Genomic DNA, 18936 nt, shown 5'->3' with positions numbered 1-18936 from the left:
ATCTGAAATTTTGGATGCTAAAAAGCTTCGGCTTCCGATTTTTCGGACTTCCTGCCCAAATTTCAGATCCAAAACAGCATTAATTGTGCCTGTCCCGTCGGTTTGTGTTCCTTACCTTGTGGTGTGTGTGTTTTTAGCGCTGCATTATGTCATTCAGCATTAATTGAGCACCCACCTCTGCCACATCTTTCATCTCCATGTTGGAACCAGCGTTTTCTTGCGTTAGTACGTTTGCGACCACAGCAGAGCTTGAAAAGCAGCTTTGCCGCAATACCGGGGTGCAATGAGGCGAAGCATATTGAAAATTTGAAGGGGTCACTTTCAATCGGACATTGTGTCTTGGCAATGTTCAACCATAACGAAGCTTGAAATGCAGCTTTGCCGCAATACGAGAGTGTAATGAAGTGAGGCATATTAAAAATCTGAAGGGGTCACTTTCAATAGGACGTTGACTGTATTAAATGCGAAGCATTTCTTAGCGAACCTCTGGCACTTTGAGCGTTTCTATCTACGTATCTATCTATCTATCTATCTATCTATCTAGCTATCTATCTAGCCGCCTACGTCTGGGTGCTCTCATGATCGCCTCCTTAACTTGGTGTAGACCAAAATTTGCATGGGAGGGTAAGAGGATTTGACGAATATGACTGCCGGGTCATGACATAAATAACGTTAAAATCCTGTCGCGTACGTCGTCAAACCCTTTCCACTAGACACGTGTGGCACATACCCGTTTACTACGGGCCGCGGTGTACGGGTATGCGCCACAGGTGATTGACAGCTTATGTCTACCCAGGAACGGCGAGAACAGACATTGGTAACTTAAATGCTAGAGAGTTAAGTAAAACCAACATCGGCAGCGTTGACTCAACAAATGGAAAAAAATTGGCAGATCCCACGTACCGTGGTAGTCGATGTTATGCGAAGCATGCGGCGGGAAGATGACTATGGCGTAAATTTTTTTTTACTGAGCGAAGCGTTACAAAATGACGCTGAAGAATTGTATAAATATTATACGCACACATATATGTTGAAGAGCCGCATATGTGTTATATAACCAGCTGTTTACAGTTGGGTAACGCTGCCAACGGCAACGTGGGTATTACTACAGTACACTGTAGTATTACCAACACCAGAAGCGGTAAGCTGATACGTAGTGCTTACACTTGTCCGTTATGATGGAGAACGCACGCACGTTTCACGAACCCGTGTGCATGTCTGGAAGAGGTTCTTGACAGTTCTTCAACAAGGTCATCATCACCGTGGTCAGTGAGCACCAGCAGCTGGTCATGATTTGTTATTGGATTCGGTCGTGATCGCGGTGACAAGGGGTCCATGTTTAGTGAAGTATGAGGTATAGTACAGCTGTTGGAAATCGTGGATGCCTCTTTCATTTCGTCGACAAACTGTCTGTCGATAGAGCCGGCAACATGTCGGAACCTGAAGTCACCGTTCGCGTTGGTGAGGTATAGGCCGTCGAGGCTGGTAGGCCTGGATAGTGCTACGTAGACCATCATCAGTGGATGGCGCTTGTCGTATTCGTAGACTATCTCTGCGTATGCGGCCTACGTAGCCTAGTCTAGAAAGCGGCTGTCAGTCAATCTGGCATCAACCTCGGTCAGCATGAGGCCATCGCCCAGTAAGAAATGAAGATGACACTCCGTCATTCTGGCGGACTAAGTGCAATTTACGGTGCGATGATGGCAATATCATACGTAACTATCGTTGCTTTATTCCTCCTGCACCGAGCAATGCTTCAATATCGCTTGCTGAATCATAGGAGTACGAATGCAATGTTTATTAGACTGCTATAAAAGCGGAGCAAACACTGGAACCGCAGACGTTAATCTGATATGACGCCTGTATCAGGGGCGTAGCCAAGGGGGGGGGGTTGGGGGGGTTCAAACCCCCCCCCGAAATTTTTCAGTTTTGCTTGCGTATATATACATGCACACATACAAACGCACGCACGAACATACATAAAGTATGGTTGAACCCCCCCCGAAAAAAATTTCTGGCTACGCCCCTGGCCTGTATCGCAGGAGTACACATCGTGGGAGTATCATGCAGTGTTAATTCCTTTCTTGCAAAATTAGATAACCAGCACCACAACCACAATTGACTTTGCACCGACATTACGCCTGCGTAGGCTGTTTTTCCAAACCAGTTGATAGACTTGGCGTGGCTCTGTGCTAGAATGCCTGATTGCCACGCAGAATGCTTGGGTTCGATTCCTGCTGGGATCCTAATTTTCATTCTTTACATTCGTCGGGTCAACGCTGCCGCTGTCGGATTTTCTTAACGCTGTTGCATTTTGGTTACCAATGTCTGTTCTCGCCGTTGCTGGGTAAATATAAACTTTCAATCACCTGTGGCGCATACCCGTACACCGCGACTCGTGGTAAACGGGTATGTGCCACACATGTCGGGAGGGAAGGGTTTGACGACATACGCGACAGGATTTTCACGTTATTCATGTCATGACCCGACAGCCATATTCGTGAAATGCTCTTACCCTCCCATGCCAATTTTGGTCTACACCAGGTTAAGGACGCGACCGTGAGAGCAACCAAACGTAGGCGGCTAGATAGATAGATAGATAGATAGATAGATAGATAGATACGTAGATAGAAACGCTCAAAGTGCCAGAGGTTCGCTAAGAAATGCTTCGCATTTAATAATGAAAATTGGGATCCCAGCAGGAATCGAACCCAAGTATTCTGCGTGGCAATCGGGTATTCTACCACTGAGCCACGCCAGGTCCATAAACTGGTTTGGAAAAATAGCCTCCGCAGGCGTAATAGCGGTGCAACGTCAATTGTGGTTGTGGGGCTGGCTATCTAATTTTACAAGAAAGCAATAAACACTACATGATACTCCTACGATACGGGCGTCATATCAGATTGACGTCTGTAGTTCCAGTGTTGGCTCCGATTTTATAACAGTCTAATAAACATTACGTTTGTATTCCTATGATTCAGCAAGCTATATTGAAGCATTGCTCGACCCCGGAGGAATACATTAACGCAAGTTACATATGACATCCACATCACCGCATCGTAAAGTGCACTTCGTCCACCAGAACGATGAAGTGTCCTCTTCATTTCTTAAGAGGCTGGGCGATGGCCTCATGCTGACCGAGGATAATGTCAGATTGATTGACAGCCATTTGTAGACTAGGCTACGTAGGCCACATACGCCCAGGTAGTCTACGAATAGGACAAGCACCATCCACTGATGTTGGTCTACGTAGCACTATCCAGGCCTACCAGCCTCGACGGCCTATGCCTCACCAACGCGAAAGGTGGCTTCAGGTTCCGATATGTCGCCGGCTCTGTCGACAGACAATTTGTCGACGAAATGACGGAGGCATCCGCGAATTCCAACAGCTCTACTATACCACATACTTCAATACACATGGACTCCTCTTCACCACGATCACGACCGGATCCTATAGCAAGTCATGACCAGCTGCTGGTGTTCACTGATCACGGTGATGATGCCCTTGTTCAAGAATTGTCAAGAACTTCTTGCACACATGCACACGGGTTCGTGAAACGCGCGTGCGCTCTCGGGACACGTAATACACTACATATCAGCTTACCGCTTGTGGTGTTGGTAATACCCACGTTGTCATTGGCAGCGTTACCCAACCGTAAACTGCTTATATAACACATATGCAGCTATTCAACATATATGTGTGTGCGTATAAAATATATACAAATCTTTAGCGTCATTTTGTAACGTGTCGCTCAGTAAAAAACGTTACGCCACAGTCATCTACCCGCCGCATGCTTCGCATAACATCGACTCCCACGGTACGTGGGATCTCCCGAATTTTTTTGTTTTTGGGAAGTTCGAATAGTAAAATTCCAGTTCAAATCGAATCGAATAGCAAATACTATTAGAAAAATATTCCAAATTTCGAATATTTGCACACCCCTAGTTATAATGCCAGAAGCGGAGGTGTGCCAGCCAAGTAGTGTGTGACGAAGGAGGAGGAGAGAATGTGAACGAAGGAGGAGTGGAGGCAGAAAAAGGAAAAGAAAAATGCCGCAGCGCATTGTGGCCATGAGGACATGGAGCAGTTGGCAAGATGCCTGAGCAGCGATTGCGTCTGATTGGCTCCAACCACCTGATGACTGTGTGCGCTCCGCACAAAAACACGCGCCTGCATCTGCATTAGTGTACATCGTTGCCATTTGACTCTTCAGCTTGTTGTCAGGAAAATAAATATAGATGCAGATATCCCACATGAGTGACATCAACTTCACCATCAGTATAGGTGATGTACGGCAAATTTAAAAGATATGTGGCTTTACGACCCGAGATATTGCCTTTGCTACTACTAGTACGCGGACTGAAGCCTTACAAGCCTGTAGGCTTTTGCAGGATAGTAGCCACGGCTGATCCTCCTGGCAGCAAACGCAGATCTTTAGTTTCAAGCGCACTTGCTTCAGTACGTCAGCACTAAAGCATGGACCTGTTTAATTCACATCATGAGAGCATCTTCAAGATGGGGATGTGCTGATGTCTGCAGCCTCTTCCTGCATGGCTCGACTTGCTGCTTTTCATACCCAGCAGCGATGGACTTCTTGTTTTGGATGCACGTTCACAGAGTGCTCTCTGTGTTTTGCCGATTTCTGCCTCGGAAGAGACTGCAATTTCATGCAGAATTTTTATCTTTCTTTTGAAGTCCTTTGGTGGGTGTATATTCTGTGGCTCTCCATGACGCTTGCATACGTAACAATGTAATGCACACCCTCCAAAGCCAAGCAAACACACAGCATCTCACAGCACTAAGAATAATGACACCACTAGGTCTCTGCCATTGCTGCCCTCTGCACTGTAGCATTCAAGGTCATCACGTCACTGGTTGGTTATTCACAATGGAGAAAAAAGGATCAGCAGCTGGCCACAAAGCAGCCTTTCCCCTTGGAAGAATGCATTTCTGCTCTTCACGACTGCATTCCTTGCTCGTGCCGCCAGAGTGGAAGCAGAAAACAGCGCCTTTCTTCCCTCCCCTGAACTTCCAGTTCGAAAGAAGAGTGCACTGCCGTGCGGCTCAGATGAAGGTGCATACACATGTGTTCTGAACTGATGCAGAAACAGCGACTTCGCCATTTGAGATGGCATGAGATTTCCACCATGTTTTTTGCTTCCATACAAGCAATGTTGACGGGGTCTCTTTTAAGCTTCTCCACGGCTGAGTCACGGCAATGCCGTTTGGAGGCGCTGCTGAGAGCATTGTTGGAGTGCGGTATGTTTGCATTAACTGTTCGAAATGCTAGCACGTTCAAACTATTGGGAATTTTCACCCACGGGATATGCATAACTTTGATGGAACAACAATGGAAGCTAGAATTGAGTGAGTCTGTACTTCATGCTAAAGGAGACATGCCCAGTATGCCTTCCCTTGGTTATGCCCTTGCTTTCATCATAAAAGTTTTCAAACGACAAGTCGGATGCAAACAAGTTCACTTTATTTTTTGCAAACACACGTCACCAGTACCTTGTAGTGAGAAATAGTTTTCAATACACTAATCACAATGGTAAGCCTAAATGCAGCAGTGCTGTGCTAATGAATTGAAATGCTTTTCATGAATTTCATTTCAGCCCTGATACAGTAGATAAACAAACTAGTCTGTAGTTAAACTTTACCATGCCAACACTGACACGTAGGAACCAAAAACAGTGTACGAATATGTTCAGTGCATGTCTATTATATTAAGTTGTTTAAATGGCCAATATTGTCACCCATCAAGTACAAGGACAAACCAGGCAGCCACCCCTAGAAGTAGCTCTGAGACTGCAGAATTTTCAAGCAAATGCAAATTAACTGAATTCAGTGTAGGCACCATATGCCTGCAACACGTCATGATTTTCGGGGTGTGTTCATGAGGTGGAACGAGGCAAGACTGGCACCAAAGCAAAAAGCAATTTAAACCAAACAAACCACTGCACTCGAAACACACATATAGAGAAAACAAAGTACAAAAAACTTGACAGAAACTAGCACTAATAAAAAACCACTGGCTCCAATAACTATGCTGTCCTATTTAGCCTATCCTTTGTTAAACCATATTGACAGTCTCGAAACCGTGGCCTTCTAAGCGCTGAGACCAATGTGGAGACATCAAGTCAGTCTGACTAGCCAGCAGTGTCCAGCCTCGGCCTCAGTCTTGCTCTGTTCACAATGAAAGTAAAAACCTCGTGGCACTTGCCCAATGAGCCACTCACCACCTGTGCTCAGATTATCGTACTCTTGATGTGGGGCTCATTGGCCGAACTTGCGGCTTGGCCCAATGCAGTGCTCCAGCAATGGCGTGGCAGTGCCAGCCGATTCTAGGAGCAGCAATGCGTCAGTTGTGCTCACACTCGCCATGAGTGGCTGCAGTGCTGCTGAGGGGCCTTGCTCTAACGTTGGCAAGGTTGTCAGCCACAGCTCGGTCCACTAGTGTCCCAGCATTTGAGCCTGGACGTCCTTGACTCCCATCACTAGAGCGTTGCCCCATGTAAATAATCCCGGCCTCTCACTGTCTATCGTGGCTCAAGCTTCTCTCGCATCAATGTGCATGCCCCTCCGACCGTTCATCGTCTCCTTTCTTGAGTGTCTGCACAAATGTGTCTTGTGCATTGTAGCCGGATGCTCTCTCCCTCTTTCGGATGATGGGATACCTCAGTGCAGATTAAATCCTACATGCAATGCGAAATTTCTTCTTTAAATAGACAAGCTGTGGAAATGCAATGGAAAAAAAAACGGAATGGGTTGGATTTATTCTAATGATTTGCAGTACCCAGAGACGGTGTTCACAAAATTACTAGGTTCAGCAGGACTCAGTTTGAGAAGCCGTGCCATACTGCAAGGGACACTAGACCTCATCAGTACTGCTTTGTCGTGTGTTGACCACAGAAAGCGAGGTTAGGTTCCAAGATTGAATAGGGCCTTTTAGATGTGAAGCATCTTATAGCAGAGTTCAAACCGGTGGTGGTGTGTGGCGGGACCACCCTTATTGCGCATGTGCATACCCTCTCCACACACCTCCTCTCCACTTCCCCTCTCCCCCTCTTTCTTACCCCTCCCCATTCTCCCTCTGAAACGCAGGCTAGACATGCCAAAATTCTCTCCTGCGCAACGCCGCGATGAGCGCCAGCGCATGCACGTCCCCTCCCCCCCTCTCGCACGCCTGCCAACCGCGTTCGCCGCTCGCCCTGTGAGAATTAACGGCCAGGCTAGAGGGAAGAGAAGACGCGTGTAGCGTTCATCTTCGCGTTCCACGACGCGAGGTCGGTAGCATGCCCAACGAACGCCAACGGAACGTGATCGTGCAAGTGCTCCGGCTTCGCATCGCCTCATGGTCCCGTTTAGCGGGAAATGGTGTAATTTTTTGGTGTAGCTAAAATAAAGTGCTCAAAATGTGACAAGGGACAAGGCCTTCTCCATGGTTGTAGCAGGTGCTTTCATGAGGAAGCTGTGAAGTGTCAGCGTCAAGTACGAGTGCAAAGATGCTAGTGGGTTGTACGTGCAACTTTTTTATTGTTCGGGGTCATCTCTCTCTTTGTGTGCATGCAACAGGAGCGGCTACAGGTATACATTTCTATGTTAATAAAATTTGGTTAACAACCTGTGCCTGACTTGTGTGGTTATTGCTCTCTACTAACTTAAGGTGTCACAGTGCCTGCCATAGTGCAAGAGAAAGATGCTGCGCCGTCCCACGTCGCACTGCTGCTGCTGCGTTCTGGCCTTGTGGGTGCACTATAATGCAGCCACTTCATAGCACAAGTACACATTCTTGTAACGAGGCATTTTCAAGAACACAAAATTTCATAAACGTTTTGAGGCAAGTAATAGAGATGTGTTCCTGAAGATCTATAGCACACCAAGAAACTTAAAGCAACAACAGAGAGCAGTCAATTGGACTAGTTGGCACTGATTATTATTATGGTGCAAGAAACAAAAACATTTGCCTTTGTTTTTTGCGCTATAGTAATAAAAAATCAGTGCAAACTAGTCCAATGGTCACAGCATGTGCTCCTGTTCCCTTCTTTTTCATTTTTGCAGTAAAGCATTAAATCTATATGGTTGTGTACAACTTAACTCCTTTGTCCCCAGGCATATTCAAATCGCTAACCGGTGATTGATGCTTTGAATAGCTGATTTTGGCGTGTTGGATTTGTTTCTCATGCACCTAGCTTCTGCTAGTGGTTAGTCCAGCCACTGCACTTTCAAAATCAGTTTGAATTTTCCCGCTTTGACAACTTAATGATTTTTGACAGACCTATGCGGGAACCAATGTGCGTGTGTTGTTGGGAAAGTGGGCGTGGCTGACGCACTTGAGAGAAATATGTGCCGCTCATTGTTATGCTTCAGTAACATGAAAGGTCCGTAATTAAACAAACCCTTGCAAGCCAAATATCAAATTATGGTGTCAGCTTCGCAATCCAACAGTGCTGAGCGATAATAATTGCCCGAAATTCATGCCGACTATTCATTAGAGAATGGTTTGGAGTCAGGGAAGATTTATTCTGCCAAAACTTATTCCCTGAGATCTGCCGCATGTATAATGAGTGGAGGTGGCCTTTGCTGCCAGTTTCCAGCAATTTTGGTTTCCCTCCTCTCGTTAAATCTGACAGAGGGCCGGCTGCATCCGGAGTCGCTCCCATGGCGGCGGTGTCATGCGCCCATAGGCACAGGCTTGCGCCGTGAGAAATACGCTCTGCTTGGAACTATCTTGCAGGCACACCTGAATTGAGTGACAAGCTTTGAGTCCAAAGATGACACCTGAGCTTCAAGCTCTGATGGCGACGATGCTTTGCGTCAGCCTAGGACATTTGCAGCTGTTCAAGGGTTGGTTTCGTTTACGACCTCAAGTGGTCTCCATCGCGCGTTTGTAGCTGCTGACTTTTGTGCGCGATCTTAGAGATACTCTGGTTGCGTGCAAGGCCCACACGTTGCTTGGGCGCGACGTGCTGCCGCTGGCTGAGAAGCTTCTTTTCCTGCCAAGAAGGCTGCCCGGAGTGCATCTTGGTCCCACACTACGGAGCGATGCGAAACATTTTACGACCGCACGTGATTTCATTCCTTTTTTTTTCGCTGCGGACGTGACCATTACCATCTGCAAGAACAGAAATAAATATGCTTGGATGCATATTTTGGAATGCCAACCAATGCAGAGAGAGGTGGCTCATGGAAAGAGTTGACACCAGAGGAACTGGTGAAGTTCACTGGACTTTGGACTTATATGGGCAGTGTTCACATCCCGGGCATCAAACTATATTGGAATGGCAGCAGGCTTTTCTCATAAAAAAAAATTATGTGCAAACAGTGCACCTGTGTCTTACTTAAACCAGGAAATGCTTCACCACACGGCACGAGCAATGAAGCAGTACCTCGATTCAGATTTTTTAATGTACATTAATACCAGCACTGCATAGAGCATTAATTATTTTTAAACTATTCCTGGGTCATTTATCTCCAAAATGTATATTCTGAATTTTCTTTTTTTTTAATGTTTTTGTATATATCGTGTATTTAATTGTTGTTTATCAACTGGCAACAAAAAATTTCACACTTTATAGCATAATTGTTGGGGCTTAACGTCCCAAAACCACGATATGATTATGAGGGATGACGCAGTGGAGGGCTCCGGAAATTTCGACCATCTGATGTTCTTTAACGTGCACCTAAATCTAAGTACACGGGCCTCAAACATTTCCGCCTCCATCGAAAATGCAGCCGCCGCAGCCGGCATTCGATTCCACGACCTTTGGATCAGCAGTCGAGCACCACTAGACCACCGTGGCGGGTAAGTTCCACACTTCAAATTTTTATACGTTGCATAATATTTTTCTTGCTCTACAACTTATATTTTGTGGAAAGAGCATTTCATTATGCACATCCTGGTAGGCATGCTGCAATGCATGCAGGAGTACATTTTATACCGGCAAAAAATTTCTTCCCGAGACCTATGAAAACTGACCATTTTCTCGCGGTAACGAAAGATTCAGAAATGCAGGGAGGCCCCGTCCCGATGACCAAAGCGCGGCAGCTGATCCCCTCCATCACTAAAGAAATAGTCCCGCTCAAGCACTAGGTGCTGTTCTCTGTGTCACCGGCCGTACAGCTCACGACGTCAGTGTGTGCCCATTGGTGCAGGCTTGTGTGCATCCATCTTGGAGGTAGAAATGCCACTGCCTTTTAAAAAGTTGTACCCTAATGTCGATATAACAAAGTCAGTGAAATCGGCAATTCACTTCGTTACATCAAAACTTGTTAATTTGAAATTTGACTTTTTGTGCAAGGTAAAGTCGCCAAAGGATTCATTTTTTACGGGGAAAGTACTGCAGGAATGTTCATATAATACGGCAGTACGAGAACAGCTAATTTCAATGACGTAAAAAAAAAGAAAAGAAATTTTGCTACACCTGTAATCTGGCAATCATGATTTGATGCCACGCTGGCAAAGTCCTCTTTACAGTGCCATGCATCAAACGCACAGAAGAAAAAGAAAAAAAGGAAAAGAAGAAAGGACAACGCAGGTCAAATGCATCATTGCAATAAGTGTTAAGCATATTTATTGCGCCTATTCTGTCAATGCAGCATGTCATCAGAATCTCGGGTGTTGCCCAGACTGGCGCGACACCAGTGCTATCACATTCACCAAACTATATTGCTTCTTTTCCTCATGGATGTGCAATATCTAAAACTGCTGCGTGCCACAAAAACAAACGAGCTGCAATCAAAATTGCATTAAAGCAAGCTGACAACCTGAATTACAGCAGCTCTGTCTATGGTGTCCATGTTTTCTGTTTCATGATGTTGTACACCAAATTAAGAATCGACCAAGACTTCTTAAGGCGTCACGAATTTCGGTCGTTGCTATGCATTACTTAAGCAAAAGTCCTGTGTAAGTTGGATTGATCACAAAATGCCCCACTTATTTTATAGAGCAGATAGCAGTGCAGCTGGTAAGTGCAAGCAGCTCCGAAAGATATTGTTCGGCTGTTTAAAGCTTGTAGCAGCTGAGCTTTTACCAAAAAAAGAAAGAACAATTACTGAAAATTACGATACTCCCACACGCAAAAGATGAGCGCAGGTCTGTGCCAGTTTTCATTTGGCAATATCTTGAGGCAAAGAATATGAGGGAGACGTGTACATACAGCCACGGACTACTCCTTATTTCTAAATTGTATTTCTTAATATTTATTTTTTGTTCTTTTTCCAATTTTTTCCACTACAGTTGAACCCCTTAATAAGAGACACGCACCAGGGTGTCCCCTACACGAGGTGTCTCTTCAGAGCAGGGTACCATCAAGCCCTATTCCATTCGTAGGCACTCCATTGTCTCTTATAGAGGGGTTCCACCATATATTTCTTTCCTTTTCTTCATTTCCTTGCTTCGGCACTGCAAACTGTATTTACATACAACTCTTTACGTTTGTTTGTTTTATTCCTTTTTTTAATATTTTGATTGTTTATTCTTTGTTTTTCCATTTTGGTGACGAAGGTCCTAGAGTAACCCTTCTGGCCTTGGCAAGAAAAAAGAAGAGCATCGCGTGGCTCGAGGCACACAAGCCAGGAAGTCCTTCACCGCTGCGCTTATCTGCTCTATTACGGCCAGGGATGATGGGTACCTAAGAGCTGCGCTCTAAAAAAATTCCATTTGCAGTAAATGCATCTGTAGCCAAGCTCCAAGTTCATTCTACTCGCAAGAATCTCGCTTGTCAGCAACATCTGTTTCCAGAATGATCCCAATCGCTTGCACTTAGAGCTCATGACGATTACTGCTGTCGCCTCCATGGCTACGCATGCTTGTTACTTGAGATGCGGCTGTAACAAGAACAGTGTATCGGGTGCTGGTGTTCCCTCTCCCTCTCCGAAGGCGAGGAGAGCATTGAGCATGCTGTTCTTTGTCGAGTGCATGCAGTTGGGACCATGTGTTCGCAAAGCCATATGCAAGTCAACCACGTTACCACGGGCGCCAGCAGAAGCATCAGTTTATTGCTTCGGTCTTCCTCCGCGGTTGCAGTGAAGCCTCATTACATTGAAGCAGGGGATAAGCACTCTTCGTCTTATTGAGGTTAAAAATACGTGGTGTTGTATAGACATTAAGTTATAAAGACTGAAATGCTTCACTGCATCAAGAGTTTCGTAATATCGAGGTATAACTGCAATGAATCTGTAATCACAAGCCCAGTTCACCATTAACAGGGTGTTTACTGCATGTGTACTTTTTGTCTTCATTTTTTTTCCCCACTGTAATATGACCAAGTAACCCATTCATGGCATATGGTCCTGTTAGGTCTGCACTTGATTTGTTTCACTGCAATAACAATGAACCAACTTGCCTAATTCACCATTTAGAGCGTGTGGTCCTGCTGTGCCCACTGTTCTTGCTTTATGGGCTGTAGTAATATATGAATCAATAGCCAGAACTTAATTCACCATTGGCACTGTGTGGTCCCGTTGAGATCTTCATCATCTGGCAATGTAGTAACAATCAATCAACACCGCCAAGCCCAATCCGCCATGCACAGCATGCAATCCTGTTGTGTCTACTCATTGTTTTTTGGACTGTAGTAATAACGAGTGAATACTACTGCTATATTTTTGTGTGTCTACTATTTATATTCGTTCTTGCACTGTAGTAATAAATGCATCAATACCAACTGGCTGAATTCATCAATCACAGTGTGTGGTCCTGTTGTGTCTGTTGTTGTTTTATGCACTGTGTTAACAATGAATCCAAACCAAGTAGCATAATCCACCTTTCACAGAGTGTGGCTATGTCATTTGTCTCATGCTTGGCTCCTTATACAGGAGTAATATTTAACCAGAGAAAGGCAAATTCCTCCACACCAGGAGCAAGCGTGCCATAGCTGTACTAGTTGCTGCAAGGCACCTGCAGAGCACGTACAGTGGGGATGGAAGAAAGAAACACGAACAGTATGGCGTCTACATTCTCAGCTGTTTCGCATTTCTTTTCAAGCGGTTGTAGCCTGGATGGCAATCAACAGCTACCAGAGTCATCCAAGATACAATCAAGAATGCACTGTGTTAACAATGTAAAGTGAAGAATGCTTCCAGCATCTCCTTATTGCCACCAAGGTCAGTGCACGATGAAAACAGCACACCACGCTGTTTGCATTTCTTTCCATGCCCCCTGTACATGTGAAAGGTAAGTAGGTTCCAATGTGCACAAGGTAAGCGGGTTCCAATGTGCACAAGGTAAGTGGGTTCCAATGTGCAAAAGTAAACAGTTTCAACACACCTGCAGTAGCTGCTGTTGGTGGCAGTGGTGGCGGTGACTGGGGTCGCCTGGGCACATTTGATGAGCGGCGCAAGCGGCGGCGATGCTGTGGCCGTGACCCTGCATGCGACCAACACATTCAAGGAACAGAAAAAAAAAACACTTTGGCTCAGGTTCGTGCTCAATTTGTTCAACATCTGTTCCCGCTCATCTTCAGTTTGGAGATCCAATTTGTAGTGCTGAACTGGTTTGGTCCAGAAAAGAGATAAGAGAAAGAAATTGGCTTGACGGTACGTGGGAATAGCGATCAATGCTTTTACATAATAAGTGCTGAAGTTTAATGCTACACAGCTACCACAAGGCACACTCATAAGCACAGCCACAAGTATGCCCGAGTCTATGCCCGAGCTTCCTCTGTCTCAGGTTTGTTTTTATTCCCGTTAATGTTCCGTACAGGTGAACAATAAATATATAGGAAAGTTCTAAAAGTGAAAATTTGGCTTGGATCGAACAAACGTATTCAGGGAAAGTCACCACTGAATATCAAATGTTGGTATTTAAAAGAGAAAGAAGAGTTAAGTTTCATGAAATCTGTTTGGCGACAAGAACCTGGTTTGCATGTACTGCACATCACACTACAAGTGACACAGCGATTTGGTGCACAATAACACTGAAAGCGATAATGAAGGAATTACCACAATTTATAGATACAATTGAAGCGCTTGATCATCTGAATAGTGGTAAAATAATAAACACCTTTGTATAAATAGAAACAGCCTATTCACAAGCCATCTATGCCAACGCATGCTTACTCAAAACGAGTAATACAGCCTGATGAAGTCACACTTGGAGTGGAAAACTTTGTTGTGTTACGCATTTCATTAAAACGAGGTTCCTATATATCAGCAATAAAAAAAAAATGACTGGCTCTCCTGTAATCGACGGTAGATGTAAGCATGAAATGTCTATCGGCAAAGCGGATTGGTTCGAGATTATACTAGCAAACGTCTTGTGCATGTAATAAGGGCACACCTCAACATACTGTGCAGTGATCCATATGTATTTCCTGTCACTGTGTGGGATAAATCCTGGGCTTTGCCTAGCGTATGCATCCACAATGCGGTGCGGGCTTGAGTGTCCACAGGCGGGACACTGGTGCGTCACACAGACGACCCATGCACAGTGACTCTAGCGCCGTGTGTTGCAGGGCGCCATCTCGCAAAGTGGTGGCAAAACATGCGCTGTGAAACTCATCACTGGTTGCTCATTTTCTTTTCATTCGACCTTCCAGATGGTCTCATTTTGAGTACCCGGATAATGGCACTTACTTTTGGCTCAAGGTCACTCGAAGGTAGCCTACAACAGGAGCTAAAGCATTCCAGGCTTAAAATAACTTCACAGGTTTCTAAGAGAGTGCTGCATATATTTGTAAGCATCTTTGGAGGAGGAAAGTGAAGAGCAGATAAAAAGGCAAGACAAAACTCAAAAGCTCAGAAAATAATCTGGCCCTCTTCCACAACTGCACAACACCACACGGTGCCAATAACAAGGAGGACACCAAGGTTTCATAGAAATTTCACTATTCAAACTAGTTGCTTCGAAACTGTTTGACACTATTTGCTATTTGCTTCGACTAGATATTTGCACAAGCATAGTCTGTATTGAATAAAGATGCAATTGGGTCTGTGTGGCAGGTAATATCCACGAGGTGCAACAGCTCACTGAGCTGAGATGGTTTGATGTGCGCTGAACTTCCACATGCATAGTGTTGAAGGCCAGTTTATATGCTTGCTTTCTTTGGCAATGTGACTGGAAAGGCTATCCTACACGCGATTACTGCTCCACCCGAAGAAATTCGACCGTTGTTCACCTCAACAATTTGAATTTTGCCAAGAATATTTTACCAAACTGGCACTCATTACCTTAACTGAGAAACTAAACCAGCTATTGAGAGAGGTTCGACAAATATATCTGGCAGGAAACGTACGCTGACATGTCCCATCAATGCCAGCTGCATACTGCCACTAAAACCAAATATGGTTAACCAAGGCTGCCCATCTACACCAGGTTAACCCTATTCACCATCAAATTCAGAAATAAGAAAAGAAGAGCAGACAGGGAAAAGAAGGAACAAAAAAAATCGCAGCATATCCACGGGGTGAATGATGATGAGTGGGGCGAAGCTACGGAGGGAATCATCTGTAAACCGTGAAACTCTTCCGTGAAATGCGCCCAGTACATAATATAAAGAGTGTGAATCATCGTGTATATATTAAACATCAAACTTTTATTGTACTGTTGGTTTACGTGGTCCCTTCATTATCACTTGTGATCGGTGAAATGCAAGGAAGAAGTCCGCTCCCGAGCGAAAGAGCGCCAAGAGCGACCGCATTCCCCGCTCGCCCTGTGCGAATTAAAGGCAAGGCTAGAGGGAAGACAGGACGCGCGTTCCACGACGCGAGGTCGGTAGCATGCCCAACGAAAGCCAACGGAACGCGATCGTGCAAGTGCTCCGGCTTCGCATCGCCTCATGGTTCCATTTAGCGTCCCAAAACCAAACATATTGCTCAAGGTGTGCCTTGCGTTTTTCGTAGAAATAATTTCTTTATCATGTACACTAAGACGAAAAGTTGAAAGCTCACTAGAGTGTATCGCCCGCAAAGTATGTCTTTTAGTGTGATTTAACTCTCGTACGGCAGGGTCCTCGCGCCGTTGCCGGTCCACCTCGCCCGCTGACGATCGGGCGAGGTGGCTACATACAACTACTACTACTACACTTTGGGAAAAACATCTGGCGTTCTTTCGTTCTGCTTTTACAAAACATCTGGCGTCTTTCGTTGGTTTATTTCATCAATCAACGGCGTTTTGAACAAAATTTTTATTGTTTAATCACGCACAGGAGAAATCTCACCAGGCACTACCTTGGAGGTAAACAATGGCTGCTAATGGGAATGAGAGACAGAAGAAGTCGGCTTTTAGCTAACACTTACACTTCTACTTCTACTAACGTTTCCTACTGGAACATGCCAATGGCTGCTAGTGGGGAATGAGAGACAGAAGAATTCGGCTTTTAGTTAACGCGCACGCTGCTAATTTTTTATTGTTCAACAACGCACAGGAGAAATCTCCCACCGGCACCACCTTGGAGGTCAAAGCGTAACACTTGTTACGCACTACTACGATGACGACGACTACGAGGGACGAACGGGTGCCGCCTTAAGGAGCTTCGCCCCTAAAATTCAAGTGCGGGATGGACAAGAAAAGACGATGGCCGATTTCCCCCAGGCAGGCCAAACCAAGGGTGCCGTCTACGTGAAGCCAGGGCCAAAAGGGTGCGCTGCGTTGGTCATGATGCCCTAAAAGGGTCAAACACAAAGCATCGGCTCAACTCCCAGAATCCCTTTTCCTTTGAACACAACTCAGCCAGGCATGGCTACATTTGGGGCGGGGTTAAGACCACCACCATTAGCTCGCGCTTGCGGTCTCATTACGCACCGAGTACCTGCCAGAGCAAATGCCCCTGCAGGCAAATACAGAGTTAGCCTATGCTGCTGCTACAACACTCTGGCACACTGCACAAGCAATGCTTCCCTTCAGAGAGGGCTTCTTCATTTCTCAAAAACCATTGAGTTTCAGAGCTTGCCCACCTGTGGTGGTGGTGGTGGCAGCACTGTCCAAAGAGAGCTGCACGTAGAAAGTGGCCAGGGGTCTCCTCCGGCTGCCCTTTCCAGCCGCCTCCTGCAGAAGAACCACTCAACCGAATCCCCACAACTGGAACAACAAAAAGCTGTACACAGGCATTCACAATCCCACTTTTCGGGTGGACAATTCTTTTTTTCCTCTTCAAACTTTCTTTGAGAAATAGATTTCCCAGTTTATGCAGATTACGATGTAGTATGTACTTGCACAGATCTTACAAAATCAGGAGAATTGTTCGAAGCACTAGTTTTTTTTGTTATACACGACGAAGAAAACCAACAGACAAATAAACTAAGGAAATCACAGGAGACACTACTAGTTGTTGTTTCAAATGTGAAACATTTCTTAGCGAAACTCAGGCGCTTTGGCCGTTTCTAGTTACGTATCTATCTATCTAGCTGCCTACGCCTGGGCACCCTCCTGGTCGCCTCCATAAATTGCAATAAAGCAAAACTGGCATAGCAAGGGATCAGTGTATGATGAACATGATTCACTGGTCATGACATGAATAACGCAAAATGCCTGTCGCGTACGTCATGAAACCCTTTTCATCGGTCACGTGTGGCACATACCCGCATATCACAGTTCATGTTATGCGCGTATGAGCCACAGGTGATTCACAGTCTCAATCAACACAGTAACCGCAAACATACACACTGAAATGCAAGGCAAGTGAGGGAGCTGAAGGCAGATCTCCCCTGGAAGACGATCGACTGCCATCCACTCGTCCACATGGTCCGTCAGAATGATGCAGTGTTATCTTCATTTCTTATGAGGCTGGGTGATGGGCTCATGCTGACAGAGTATGACGCCAGATTGATTGAGAGCCACTTTGTGACACGCAAAGAAGCCGCCGCTAAGTGCCCTGACGGCACACGACTATACTACAGCAACGTGGACGTCGACTGCTATAACGCACGTTGCCTCAACGTTGTGGACAACGTGTTATGTCATCCCACATGCGATAAAATAACTGGCTATAAGAATGAGCAGGTACACAGGGATGCCCTGACCAATGATGCCAACATGCCACCCTCAATTTACCTGAGCATCGGCAAGTTGTACATGATCACGGCCAACATCAACGTAAGCCACGGCATCGTTAATGGAAACACAGACACCTTGTAGTACATCGAGCGTGACGAACATGGCAACCTCATATGCGACCGTGGCTCGAATTTCCAACGTCCACGGTTGGCATTGTAGTTCCAACCAGGACGACGCACATCACTAAACCACACCCTCAATAGAATTGAAATGAGTGCCCATGGGACTGCAAACCACCACAACCACGATATATGCCAGAAAAAATATCTCGTGTAAGAGGACACAGTTTTCCCTTGCACAAGCAAATGCCATAACTATTGGCCTCGAGATCTTGGAGGGGCGCCCTCTCGCGTGTGACGTCAGAGCGGGGACTCCGCTCTCAACCGCGCTGCAGCAGCCGCTGCTCCTGTATGCGGATCGTCTGCTTCAGGCGGGAACTTTGTCGAACGAACAGCCTCGCGACGGTCAACTAATGCCTGCAACGAATGTTTTCGAGTGTAATCTTGAACTTGTTTTAATTGCGGCCCAATCGACAGGGCCAAGAAATCCCCCGGATGGCCGACGAGTGCGTCAATGCTACCGACCGCATTGCTGGAAGGAAGTGAAACTATACGTCAGTGTTCTCGCTCATTATCTTGTTTCCGTCGTACGATACTAATCAGTTTGGGTGTTTGTTTCGATATTTCAGTAAGCGTGCCGTTCTCCAGCATCTACAAGTATGTAGATAAAGCTTGTGAAACGTCGCAGTGCCTCATCAAGGGCGAGGCGGTGTACGACGCAGGCCACATTGTTGAATGCGCGGTTGAGGCCGTCAAAGGAGACCACGTCACCGTCACAGTTCTCGTCCTGCAAACAAGTGCACAAGTACCGCCTTGTTGCACACCCCCCTGACGATGCCCATGATCGCAGTTGGTCCCGTAATGTTGGTTCAGTGAGAACG

At 45.8% G+C, this 18936-nt stretch overlaps 1 protein-coding gene across 3 annotated transcripts in view; it reads right to left on the bottom strand.

Moving 5' to 3' along the window:
* The window catches only part of LOC119390955 (ephexin-1), a 117433-nt gene that overhangs the window by 53280 nt on the left and 45217 nt on the right, over nt 1-18936 (bottom strand). For 2 of the 3 annotated variants that reach the window (XM_037658666.2, XM_037658665.2), the window contains exons 8-9: nt 16898-16988; nt 13272-13370 (exon numbers count right to left, since the gene is read on the bottom strand). In XM_037658666.2, coding sequence (XP_037514594.1) covers nt 13272-13370; nt 16898-16988 — 190 coding nt within the window. Of the gene's footprint in view, nt 1-13271; nt 13374-16897; nt 16989-18936 lie in introns of all 3 variants that reach the window. The other variant, XM_049414988.1, reaches the window with a different exon arrangement.

Source organism: Rhipicephalus sanguineus, chromosome 4 (genome assembly GCF_013339695.2).
Source record: "Rhipicephalus sanguineus isolate Rsan-2018 chromosome 4, BIME_Rsan_1.4, whole genome shotgun sequence".
Classification (NCBI taxonomy): domain Eukaryota; kingdom Metazoa; phylum Arthropoda; class Arachnida; order Ixodida; family Ixodidae; genus Rhipicephalus; species Rhipicephalus sanguineus.
The sequence above is the reverse complement of the archived record's forward strand: the minus strand, read 5'-3'. Positions and strand labels throughout refer to the sequence as shown.